General features: G+C 35.8%; 1 protein-coding gene across 1 annotated transcript; it reads left to right on the forward strand.

Annotated features, from left to right (window-relative positions):
* Window positions 1-411: 411 nt before the first annotated feature.
* LOC137824918 (uncharacterized) lies at window positions 412-1,080 on the forward strand. The gene has a single exon (XM_068630596.1). The coding sequence runs from the start codon at window positions 412-414 to the stop codon at window positions 1,078-1,080; it is 669 nt and encodes a 222-aa protein (XP_068486697.1).
* The last annotated feature ends 12,937 nt before the right edge of the window (window positions 1,081-14,017 follow it).

Consider the following 14,017-nt stretch of genomic DNA (forward strand, 5'->3'; position numbering starts at 1 on the left):
GTAAATTTGTATGTGCTGTGAAACATAATTGGAATTCGTGTTCTGTAAAAGTAAACTCAATTTGTTAATTGGTTTAAAAAAGGAGAATTGTTTTTTGTCTTCAGGGTTGTGATTAATTGTTTAGCTCTCTCATTTTATCCTGTAGAAATCAATTTGAACTTGCCTGTAGATCATCTTGCTCAACGTTTGAAATCACAACACTGTGTTACTGATTCATTAAAGAGAATAAGAAAAATAAATTTGTTCATTGCTAAATAAATCGATTTATTAGTCTCTGTTCTGTAATAAATTCAAATTTGTGCGGAAGTTTTAAAAGCTCAATTGACACCCCTCTTGAACTTTGACACTATTGAACCTATCAATTGGTATCAAGAGCTAGGACTTGTGTTTTACTCAAGTTTGTTTGCAATAATGTCTGAGTTTAAAGTGCTTTTTGCTGAGGGATCGTCTATCAATAGACCCCCTATGTTCAATGGGATGAATTATGCTTTTTGGAAAATTAGAATGAAAATTTTCATGGAATCTATTGACTCGTGTATTTGGGAGGCTGTGGACCATGGACCTTATGTGCCAATGCAGGTTGTCAAGGATGAAGAAGTGGTGAAACCAAGATTTGAATGGAGTGAGAGTGAAAAGAAGAAAACTCAATATGATCTTGTAGCCAAGAACATGATAACTTCGTCATTAACAATGGATGAATTCTTCATAATATCTCAATGCAGTTCAGCTAAGGAGATGTGGGAAGTCTTGGAAGTTACTCATGAAGGCACTGAGGATGTGAAGAGATCAAGAAAACATTCTCTCATCCAAGAGTATCAACTTTTCAGAATGCAACCCGAAGAGAGCATTGTTGATGTGCAAAAAAGGTTCACCCACATTGTGAATCATCTTACTGGACTGGGAAAGGTAGTTGACAAAGAGGAACTTAACATAAAAGTGCTGAAGTTCCTCGATAGAAGCTGGCAACCCAAAGTGACTGCCATATCAGAGAGTCGTGATCTGTCAAAGTTGTCCATTGCTGCACTATTTGGGAAATTAATGGAGCATGAGTTGGAGCTCAAAAGGCTCAAACAAGCCTAGACTCTAGATACCACATGATGTGATTCCAATAGCAAGATATAGATGATTCTTTGACATTTTATGGAATCAACTTGAGTTGGAGAATGAATAGGCACTTTTAATAGAAATGGATCAATGTTCTATGTTTCAAGAACTCACCAAAACTTGCACCAAACACCAAACTCACATGGAAGACCCATTTCTTGCCAATTGAACCGATTAAAAGATGTAAAAATGCAAATGAACCGATTAAAATGCATAACAAATGAAATGAACCGATTAAAATGCTTCAAAACTGAAATGCACCGAACAAATCGAAGGAGAAAGAAGATGAACCGATTGAAACATGAAAATAAGCAAGAACACCGAATAGAAAGCAAGAAAGGAACCTAAGACATGTTTAGGAATTCAAATAGGCACGGAAATGGAATGAGAAGATGGAGAAGAAAGAGGACTTATGTGGTTGTAGTTCTTGGTTGATGAACACGCCACTTGAAGTGTGAATGCTCCAAGATAAGTGTGCAATGCCGCCACTTGAGAGAACCAAGGCACTCAAGATGAGACTAGGAAGAGGAGAAGACAAGTTTTCACTACACTCAATCACCAATTTGGGAGAGTTTTGATACTACAAATTCCAAATCTGCATTATGAAGGACCTAAGCCCTCCTTTTATAGGAGCAAGGGCTGGTCATGAAGCTTACAAAACAAGCTAACCAAAAGTCCCTTGCATGCTACTCACTTCTAGCACCTAAAGTGAAGCATGAAGAGTCACCTTTTAGAAAATTCTAAACTAATGCCTAAAGATGCTTTTACAAAAGAGGTATCTAAGGTTTCCCTCTAAGCACCTTTCCTAAAAACTATGTATTTAAACATTCTATATTATTTACAAATTTATAAAAGAAACTATAAAGAGAGATATTTAAATGAAGCCTATTCTTGAAAGCTTGTAGACTTCTTTGGCTTTATGGCTTGATCCTCTCTTTATTTTATGTCTTCTTTTTAATTTTGAAAAGACTAGAAGGAAGAACTTCAAATGTGTAGGTGAATGACCTCTCCCTTCATTAATAAAAGCCTCCTTTATTTGATTCTCATCAGCAAGAAACAATGGAAAGGAAACCCAAGGGACTTGCACTAAAAGCAAGTGCACAGAGTGACATCGAAGAGGAGAAAGAAGATGTTGAACATGATGAAACAATCAGCCTACTCACAAAAAGGTTCAGCAGATTCCTAAAGAAGAAAAACAGAGTAGGAACCAACAGAAAAGAAGGCATCCTAAACCGAATGAATCCAATTCCTCTAACTACACTTGCTTTGGTTGTGGTAAAGCAGGGCATATCAAGATGGACTGTCCAAACAATCAATCAAAGGACAAATCAGCCAGCAAGAAGGTTGAAAGGAGCAAGGGGAGAAGAGCTTACATCTCTTGGGAAGAGAATGAAGTGTCTTCAACAAGTAGCTCTTCAACTGAAAGTGAGGAAACCAATATGTGCTTCATGATGAAAGATGAAGGATCAATCTCTGATTCGATGAGTGAATTCTCTATGGAATCTGACAATTATGATCAATTGCTTGTTGCTTTCAAAGAAACACATGATGAGGCAAATAGATTGGCTGTAATATAAAGTAAATTGCAAAAGGTAAATAATGCGCTTGCACCTAAAGTAAAATCACTTGAGTTGGCTATAATATGCAGTAAATTGCAAAAGGTAAATAATGCGATTGCACCTAAAGTAAAATCACTTGAGGAAGAACTGCATAAGGCTAAAACTGATCTTGTAAGTCTTGAATTAACTTGCTTGCATGCTTCTATTAAAACCTGTTAAAACTGTAAAAAGTTGAAAAAACAAGTGGAGTATTTGCTGAAAACCCTATCTAATTTCACCAAGGGAAGAGACAATCTTGAGTCTCTTCTAGGTTCACAGAATGCTGTTTTTAACAAAAATGGAATTGGTTATAACCCTGGAAATATAACCAATGTTAAAAAGCTTTCAAGTTTTTTTGTTCCAGCAAAAACAGGTTTTTCATCCTTTAACAGTGGCAAAAAAGGCATCTCATGTTACTTGCTTTTATTGTATGAAATCTGGACATACCTCTAGGTCATGTATTGCTAGAAAATATCTTGTCCCTAAAAACTTAGCCAAATGGCTACCAAAGGAAAGGTTTTAATCATTGCTGGACCGTATACTGAAAAGGGTACCATTTGTATTATTTTTGCTCTGTTTTACAGAAAGGCAGCAGGAGAAACCAATGGTATTTGGACAGTGGATGTTCAAAACATATGACTGATGACCTGACCAAGTTTACCAGCTTAAAGCTCAAGGCTGAGGGACATGTAACCTATGGGGACAATAACCGTGGAAGAATTATGGGCAGGGGAACTGTTGGAACTGGAAATTCAACCACTATTGAGAATGTGCTTTATGTGGAAGGACTCAAGCATAGCCTTCTAAGTATCAGCCAACTATGTGACAAAGGATACAAGGTAAACTTCAAGTCAAATGGCTGCACAATCTCAAATAACTTCTCTGGTAAGGTGTTGTTTACTAGTAAGAGAGTGAATAACATATATCTCTTGGATATTCTGGAAACTGATTCTTTAAATGAATGTTTGTTGTCTAAAAGTGATGAGTATTGGCTGTGACACAGGAGGTTAGCTCACATTCACACTAATCACTTAAATAAATTGAAATCCAAAGATCTTGTTTCTGGTTTGCCTAACATTAAATTTCAGGATAACAGACTCTGTGATGCTTGTGTGAAAGGTAAACAAATCAGATCTTCCTTCAATTCAAAGGATATTGTTTCTACTAAAAATCCATTGGATGTATTGCATATGGATTTGTTTGGACCCTCTAGAGTTGCTAGCTTGGCTGGAAATCTGTATGCTTTGGTTATTGTGGATGACTATTCTAGATACACATGGACTCTCTTTTTTGCATATAAAAATGGTGCTTACAAAGATTTTAAGAAGTTAGGAAAGGTTTTACAAAATGAAAATGATTGTTGTATAAAATCCATTCGTAGTGATCATGCGGGTGAGTTTCAAAATGCTAACTTTGAAAGGTTTTGTGAAAAACATGGGATATCACATAGCTTTTCAGCCCCTAGGACTCCCCAACAAAATGGTGTAGTTGAAAGGAAAAACAGATCATTAGAGGAACTTGCTAGAACCATGTTAAACGAATCTAAGCTTCCTAAGTATTTTTGGGAAGATGTAGTCTATACTGCAGCTTATGTGTTAAACATAACCTTAATTATACCTATCCTTAAGAAAACACCATATGAATTGTATAAGGGTAGAAAACCTAGTGTGAGTCACCTTAGAGTGTTTGGATGTAAATGCTTTGTATTGAACAATGACAAAGAGAATTTGGGTAAATTTGATGCAAAATCTGATGAAGGTATTTACATTGGCTATGCTTTGAATGGTCATGCATATAGAGTCTTCAATAAAAGATTGCTCACAGTAGAAGAATCAATGCATGTTGTATTTGATGAAACTAATCATAGCATACCTAAAATTGTTACAGATGACCTGGAATGTGATGATTTAAAATCTATTTTAAATAAAAATGAATTGATTCATATTGATACTACTGACTCACATGTTGTCCAAGAACCTACTGTTTCTGCAGATTTGCCAAAGGAATGGAAAACTCCAAGAGACCTAACCCTTGATAATGTCATTGGGAATATTGAAAAAGAAGTTTCAACTAGGAAGTTCTTGATTAATTTCTGTGAGACAATGGCCTTTGTATCTCAAGTGGAGCCTAAAAATCTGAATGAAGTACTCAAGGACAGTAACTGGATTATGGCTATGCAAGAGGAACTTAATCAATTTGCTCTGATTGAGGTATGGACTCTTGTTCCTAGAATACCTGAAATGAACATCATTGGAACAAAATGGGTATTTAGAAACAAGATGGATGAGCATGGGGTGATTACCAGAAATAAGGCTAGACCAGTGGCTAAATGGTATAATCAAGAAGAGGGAATAGACTATGATGAAACATATGCACCAGTGGCTCGGCTTGAAGCTGTCAGACTGCTCCTTGCCTTCTCTTGCATCAAAGGATTCAAGCTATTCCAAATGGATGTGAAGAGTGCCATCTTGAATGGTTATATAAATGAAGAGGTATTTATTTCACAGCCACCAGGATTTGAAGACCATCAACGTCCAGGACATGTGTTCAAACTCAAGAAAGCTCTCTATGGGCTTAAGCAAACTCCTAGGCAATGGTATGAGAGGCTAAGTGATTTCCTTACCTCACAAGGCTATGACAGAGGAACATCAGATAAGACCTTGTTCATTAAGAAGAAAGGGGATGACACAATTCTAGTGCAAGTCTATGTGGATGATATCATTTTGGGATCAAACAATGGAGAATTGTGTGAAACTTTTGTGGAAATCATAACGAGTGAGTTTGAAATGTCTATGATGGGTGAGTTGAATTATTTCCTAGTCTTGTAGGTCAAACAACTCAAGGATGGCATATTCTTAAATCAAGCCAAGTATTGCAAGGATCTGCTGAGAAAATTTGAAATGGACAAGTGCAAACCAATCAACACGCCCTTCTCAACTAGCTGTAACTTGGATCAGGATGAAGTTGGAATTCCTGTTGATGAGACTAAACACAGAGGAATTATAGGATCCCTATTGTATCTCACTGCCAGCAGATCTGACATAATGTTTGCAGTGTGCATGTGTGCTCGTTTCCAATCTGCTCCTAAAGAATCACACTTCAATGCTGCTAAAAGGATTCTGAAATATCTACAAGGAACAAAAGAAGTTGGCTTGTGGTATCCAGGTAACATTTCATTAAGTTTGATTAGCTACTCTGATTCAGAATTTGAAGGTTGCAAGATTGATAGGAAGAGCACCAGTGGTACCTGTCACTTGCTTGGATCAAGCTTGATCTCATGGCAATGCAAAATGCACGCATGTGTTGCTCTCTCTACTGCTGAAGCAGAGTAAATTGCAGCAGGGAGTTGTTGTGCTCAAACCATATGGCTAAGGCAACAATTGAATGACTTTGGTATCACTTTATGCATCGAAGGACCAAACACATTGAAATTAGGCATCACTTTCTAAGAGAACACATATCAAATGGAACATGTGAGATTCAGTTCATTGGTACTGATTTACAACTTGCAGATTTGTTTACAAAACCCTTGGCCAAAGATAGGTTTAATTTTCTACTGAATGAATTGGGGATTATAAATGTTAATTGTGCTCTGCAGTGAAAAATTAAATTTGTTTATTCGAAATTAAACGTGTTTATTTTTGGTACTGATATACATTGATGACTAAGAAAGAGAAAATTTAATCTTTGACTGATTGACTGACTTAGTGGGTATTAACCACTGAATCTTTGATGGTTTTGGTCATGGTCTTGTAACTGATTTTATGCATTGGCTGCTTAAATTGTGGTGTGATATGCATGCATCGTGATTCAAAATATTTGTTGCCCCTTTTCAAAGATTCTCTGCACATATACAGAGAATAAAATCCCCGTCCATATATGCTCTTAACTGCCTTATCAACCCATTTCAATTGTCCAATATAAATCTGTGTAAATGTGTTGCCCATACTCACTGCTCACCATTTGAATCAAAAGGTAATGCTCTTTCTTTGGTAATTTCGTACTGTATGGTTATTAATATGCACTAATTTGGTTTCAAGTTGTGTTTTCAGACCCAACTCTGGTTCAACCATGGCTTCTTCATCACATCGGAAAAAGAAGTAACAGAACAAGCAGAACAACTTTCAAGGAGCTAGAGAACTGGTTTGCTGGAGATGATGAGGGGATAACCGCCTACATCCATGAGATGAGTAGAAAGAAAATCAACATTCCTAAAGTTCTAGAGTTCTCTTGGCTGAAAATTGAGAATCTGATTGAAACCAGATCTGCATTGAAGCATCAAAGGCTGAAGCAGCTTCTTGAAATGACAGTTAACGTATACCCTGATCTGGTGAAGGTGTTTTACACCAATCTAACTCTGGATGGGAAAAATCTGGTGTCTTACGTGAAAGGGACTAAGATGAAAGTCACCAATGAAGTATGGAATCTAGTGGCTGGAATCAAGTATGCTGGTTTGAAGGTTGGCAAAGGAAATACAAATGGGATTCAAGAATTTAACAAAATTCGGTACTATCGAAGCTATGTAAGGGAACCATCCCTAAGTGTGAACATGTTCTATGCAGGTAATCTGAACTTAACCCCAAGATTACTTGCCTATATCATTGCATGGCAACTCATTCCTAGACGCACAAATCATGTTGTGTTACATGAGGAAGATTTAATCCTACTATACTGCATTATGAACATGATAAAAGTTAATTGGGTTTACATTATAATGAAACACATGCTGAAATCCAAAAGGTTAGCTGATTACCGATTTCCATATGCTATCCTTGTCTCAAAATTGATTGACTATTTTGGTGTTGATACTTCTAATGAGAGGAACGAGACTATCAAGGCTGTGAGTGAGATTGACAATGCCACTCTCATTAAGATGGGATTTCACAAAGTGGAAGGCTGCTGGGTGTTTCACAAAAGCAGAACTAACAGAGAAGAACGTGAAGCTTCAAATCTCAACAATGAAGATGGTGATGATGTTGTTCCTATGGAAGATGATATTGTTCAAGTTGCAGAACAGTCTTGCTATGTAATCCATCACTCATACAGACAAGAGTCGCCTGCTGGTCATGCTGGGAGTCAAAGGATGAGTTCTCCATCTACAAAAATTAGAGGAGATTCACCTGCACCACAGTCAATGAATGAAGATGCTGCTGAAACTCCCCAAAATGCTCTTGTTGCCTATCAAGCTCTAGAATACAGGGGTGAACCCATGTCCATGTTTGAGAGGCAAGTTCTGCATCGTCTTGATGTCATGTTAGAGGAACAAAGGGCCTATTTCGAGACAACTCAAGCCAGGTTCCAGCATCTTGATGATCAGATTGAGGGTGTTCAGTTGTAGTTGGTCGAACTATACTACAAGGATTAGAAGTGCCTTGTTTCTATGCTTATCTTTCTTCTGGTTTATGCTTTCGCATTATGTTTCTGTTGAACAATCTGTAATGTTTTCTGAACTTTTATGTTTGATTGTCATTTTGATTTATATTTCTCCATGTTGTTTGATGAATCCAAAGGGGGAGAAAAATAGCTCACCATGCTAGGTAAAGCTAGGTGATACAGGGAGTGACATTTTGCACCTTAAAACTGATTCACATGTTATGAATTGTTTCAATTTTTTTTAGTTTGGTGTTTGGTGCAGTACAGGGGTTGTTCTCTTCTTAAAGCAACTGAGCTCTGGGGATTTGTCTCCATCAAACAGGGGGAGATTGTTGAAGATGGATGTTGCCCCTTCAAGACAAAGTGTTTGATGAAGCCAAATGTGTATTTTTCCTTAGTGTTTGTATTTTCTTTAAGGATGTCTTAGGTATAGATTAGAGGTTGTTTAAAGTAGGCTTTTTGCTGGGTAACTCACCTCTTAACCCCTGACCATGTGATAAGAGCAAGCACAAGTTTTATGAAAACGTTTTTCACATGTTTTGCAAAAAATATCCTTTACTGCATAGAAAATGAATTTCTTCTTTTCTAAATAAATAGATTCTTTTCTTAAACTGATGCCTTGATTAAGTGTTATTTGAAAATCATGTTTTATGCATCAAGTTTCTTAACTAAGTTTCCATTCCATCAAAACGACTATGTTTCACTTGTTAAAAAGCTCTTGTTATTGTTTTGAAAATGAATCTGTTCTTCTGTAAATGAATAGATTCTTTTTAGTTTGGTGCCATGTTTCTCTTAAAAGGCTTTTCACAGTTTTATCCTTGCACCAAGGAGTTTGACTAAGTCTCCTACACATAACAAAATCTCTCACTCCCTTTGAAAATAAATTTGTTCATTTTATTTTCAATATGTTCTTTTTGTAACAACTTTAACTGTTTTTTGAAAGTTTGTTATAAAATGTTTCCTATAAAGAGACAGTTTGTTCTGGCTTTAAAAAGTTGTTGATATAGTTGAGAAAACTGGTTTTACAACTGTTATAAAAGAGATTTCAAAGGATTGGCACGGCTTCTTGTAAGATTTTTCAAATCACATAGTGTGCTTGTTCTTGGTTAGTTTTAAGGCTTGGCTAGAGGTGTTGTCACTATGTGAGCAATCTGTTCTACTGGTCTAAGGCAGATTTCTGCATTCTCTATCGGGTGTATTCGTTTCATATCTCAATTTCTTGTAAAGTGTGTTTGTAAAACTCTTCTTGATAGGGTTTCTTGAAGAGTTGTGTGTGCTGGAATAGTGTTTTTCAGCAACGTGTCTCATGTTCTTGTAGGGTTCAAGAGCAGTGGTTTTTGTAATTGTTTTGAATTATAGTTTAGTGGATTTCACCTTGGATTAGGTGAAGACTGCATGTAGCTCATTTGAGTGAACCAGTATAATTGTTTTGTGTTCATTCTCTCTTAATCCCTGCACTCAATAATCGCTGATTAAACTAATCTGTCAAGAAATAAATCTATTCAATTGTGTTTGAATATATTCTTTTTGGGTACGTTTACACTGTTCTTGATTTTCTGGAAAAACTTCTGAAGAACTTCTGTGTAAATCTGTATGTGCTGTGAAACATAATTGGAATTCGTGTTCTGTAAAAGTAAACTCAATCTGTTAATTGGTTTAAAAAAGGAGAATTGTTTTTTGTCTTCAGGGTTGTGATTAATTGTTTAGCCTTCTCATTTTATCATGTAGAAATCAATTTGAACTTGCCTGTAGATCATCTTGCTCAACGTTTGAAATCACAACACTGTGTTACTGTTTCATCAAAGAGAATAAGAAAAATAAATCTGTTCATTGCTAAATAAATCGATTTATTAGTCTCTGTTCTGTGATAAATTCAAATTTGTGCGAAAGTTTTAAAAGCTCAATTCATCCCCTCTTGAACTTTGACATTATTGAACCAAACACATACCAGTACACTTTTTACTTTTAACCGGTTATTAAAATTATCCAAAATATAGTACCTATCCTTTTATTCTTTTCAATTATTTGATTAAGATGATTTATTTAAATTGTTTTAAAGTAAATTATTTTAATAATTTAACTACGTAAAATATAAGATACTTACATAACTTGCTTTCTACCATTGTTAGGTTTGAAAATCCTGTTCTGAAAATTTCAGAAAATTTGATTAGAACAGGTAATCCAGAAATTAGTTTTACGAAGGATAAAATATTATTTTAAATTGATAGGGTGTATTTAGAAATTATGGGAATGTAGAAAGTAAAGTCCAATTTTAGAAGGAATTACCTAGTATTTGGGCTTATAGTTATTGCTTTACTTCTCTTAGCGGATTATTACTTTCTACACCTTATTTTCTTCTTACACCTTATGATGATAAATATTAAAAGTACACAGTTTTTCCTGCATCCCTACATTTTTTGTTCTTGCACTCCCACAATTTTATAAATTATGAAACTAACATTCACCTGTTATTTGAATTCAGGATCTGGGAGTGTGCTACGGATTCATCAATCCGGAAGTGAATCATGTTGCTTTCTGGATGAGGGGTGTTCTGGAAGCAAAGTTCACATAAATTGTTGATTTCCTGATTGCTGAATCTGGAAGCCTAATTTTAGTGGATCCGAAATGATTTTTTTCAATTATGGATTTCTGAATCCATAATGGTTTTTTCAATTATGGATGTTCTGCATTTTTTTTATTTTGGATTAACATTGTCATTCATGTACTACCGGAAGCACCAATCCTGAAGATTACCAGACGCGCCAATCCAAAATTTTATTCAAAGTGTCAATCTGAAAATTTACCAGATTTCATAATCCAAAATACAAAAAAAAATATATACAATTTTATATAGGGACAGTTTTGTCTTTGCACAACCTTTTGGGGTGCAGTTGCCTTAAAAGTATTATGTTATAAACTACATAATATGAAATTACTTTTTTAATGCTGTTTAACAATATAAAATTATGTAATTCGGATTTTTCTTAACTAATTTGGATTTTTTGCTTTTCCGGCAGATGTGTATGTAACAATAGAATCATGATAAATTGATAATTAACTTTTTTTATATTTATCTTATAACTCTCAATATTATTATTTTAACTATTTTTTATATTATTTAATTATAAATTTATTTTTAATTATATATTTTTTTTTAAAATTATTACATAAAAAAATTAAATACAACTATTGTATATAAATGAGAAAGTGGTTAAATTATATTTTTTCATAATGAGATGTCTCATTTGTTCTTGTTGAGCTTGGTAATGGAGGTAGAGGATCATCATTAATGATGGATCAGGGAGTGTATTGTGTTAGAAATGATGACTTACACAAGAGCGGGTGAATTGTTTTATCAAAGATTTTCGCAAATATTAGCTTCAGAATGAATTCTTAACAAACAACTCAGATAAGCACTTAAGGAAGGCAATCAAACAGTTTAACAGAAATAGGTATCAGAATTTTAACTGGTTAAAGTTACGATTTAATCGGTTGTTTATAGCAGTGAAATATCAAACAATTAGAGAGTTTGAGGGAAAGAGAGATTTACACACAAGAGTTATACTGGTTCACTTAATCACTGAGCTACATCCAGTCCTCAGTCAAACCACTGAGTATTCCACTATGTAACCAATCACAGATTACAAAAACCACACCACAAAGAGGTGACTTTGAATCCCACGAAGCCTACTCACCCACTTTGCACACACCACACCTCTAGACAAAACACCCTCTGCCTTTACAGGATTTCAGATACAAACAGTAAGTAATATGTACAATTACAAGATACTAAACAGGATAGAAAGCACCTGGATTTACAGAACCAGAGATCCTATGATCAGCACTTGTTACCACACAACAAAGCTTGACAACAATCTTGCTTTTTAAAATCCTTTCTTAAAATCAAATCTCTTTCTCAAATCTGAGTCAACACTTGGTGTATTTTCACTTTTCTTTTGATTTGAAATTGAAGCTATATTTATAACCTTTGAAAAGCTACCGTTTAAGGCAGATTTGAACAACTGAAACAATTAAAACAGGTTTTCAAAATACTGTTATGAAAACACACATTTAAACGGTTGAAACCACGATTCAATCGGTTGAATGAGTCAAACAATTACACAAATGATTAAAAAAAAACAGTTTCACAACTAACAGCCAGCTAAGTGATAAACAATCGGTTGTTTCGATAAATCAATCGACTGTTTTCCCTTTGCTTGAAAAAACACTTAGTTTCTTAAAACAATTTTAATCAAGCTTTGTGTAGGCTTCAAGAACTGATCTTACAGAGATTCTAAACACCCTACACTTAAACCCAAACCTAGAAAGCAGCACAACTCCAGGCTTCATGAGGTTTGATACATCAAAGCTCCCATCTTCAACAATCTCCCCCTATTTGATGGAGACAAATCCTTGGGATGCTTTTAGGAATGTTCTTTGTTTAGAATCTGTTGAATCCTGCTTTTATTTGAACAAACATAGAGTAATCCAATCCAAAACATATGTATACCATACACTAGTTCTCACTAGGTGATTTTTAGAAGAAACATCAACCACAATCAGATGAGAAAGCAACAATCATACAAGAATGCATAAGAACAGTCGGTTATTTTGCAGAGACAACCAGTTAAAATTCTATAAACCAGAGTTTTCAGCAATTTTAAAAACTCCAAATTTTAAAGTAGTTCATCACAGAATGTTCAATGTAATAAAGAAAGAAATTATTAAGAACATTACAAAGCATTATAAACCAAACTTCTCCCCCTATTTGTCTCGTCAAATAGACAAAAAGTACGATTAAAAACAGCTTAAAATAAAACCAAATGTTTAAGATAATAAACCAAAAATTTAGAATGAAGGATTATCCTCCCTTTCAAACTGTAGTTCCAGAATCTATCTCTGGACTTCTTCAATTTGCTCATCCAGTGTAGAGAAACGAGTGTCCATGTTGTTGAACTTTGACTCACACATGTCATAGAGGTTCCTTTGATTTTCAGTAAAGGTATCCATATGATTGATCATCAATCTTTCAAAAATGACATGGTAGGCATCCTTTCATCCATATTGATGTCATGATGTTCACCTTCTTGATCTTCAGCAGCAGGTTCATCTTGCATTGCTGCCTCTTCAGGTTCATCACCTTCTAAGGTTGGCTCCGTTCCAAATTCGAGGAATTGTCCCACCTTCTAAGGTCTCGAGCTTGTACGCCCCGTTCCCAAGCGCCTCTGTCACACGGAATGGACCTGTCCACTTGGGAGATAATTTGTTCTCTAGTTGGTAGGGGTGGGCCTTTCGCATTACCAAGTCGACAACCTGGAACTGCCGAGATCTCAACTTGGACTTGTGCTTATACTCCACCCTTCTCTTCAAGGCTTCAGCCTTGATGCGTGCTTCTTCCCTGACTTCGTCCAATAGATTTAGGTTCACCTTTCTTTCCTCGTTGGATTCCTCGGCCACGAAGTTCTAGAAGTGCAGTGAACTCTCCTGAATTTCCCCGGGGATCATGGCGTCTAATTCATACACCAAACTAAAAGGTGTTTCCTTGGTGGTGGACTGGGGAGTGATGTGGTAGGCCCACACAATTCTAGGGACCTCGTCTGCCCAAGTTCCCTTAGCTTTTTCTAGTCTTCTCTTTAGACCCCTGAGCAGAACTCGGTTGGCAGACTCGACCTGCCCATTCGTTTGGGGGTGCTGGACTGATGCAAACACCTGCTTTATGCCGAGTTTTGTGCACAATTTGCCCAACAGTTGGATTGCAAACTGGGTGCCATTATCGGAAACCAAGTGTTTTGGGATTCCAAAACGACAAACTATGTTCTTCCATATGAAGTGTTGGATCTTGTGAGTTGTGATTTGCGCAACAGGCTCGGCCTCTATCCACTTTGTAAAGTACTCAATGGCAACCACAAGATACTTCATCTGTCGAATTGCTAGAGGAAACG

Source organism: Phaseolus vulgaris, chromosome 8 (genome assembly GCF_000499845.2).
Source record: "Phaseolus vulgaris cultivar G19833 chromosome 8, P. vulgaris v2.0, whole genome shotgun sequence".
In the NCBI taxonomy this organism is placed as follows: domain Eukaryota; kingdom Viridiplantae; phylum Streptophyta; class Magnoliopsida; order Fabales; family Fabaceae; genus Phaseolus; species Phaseolus vulgaris.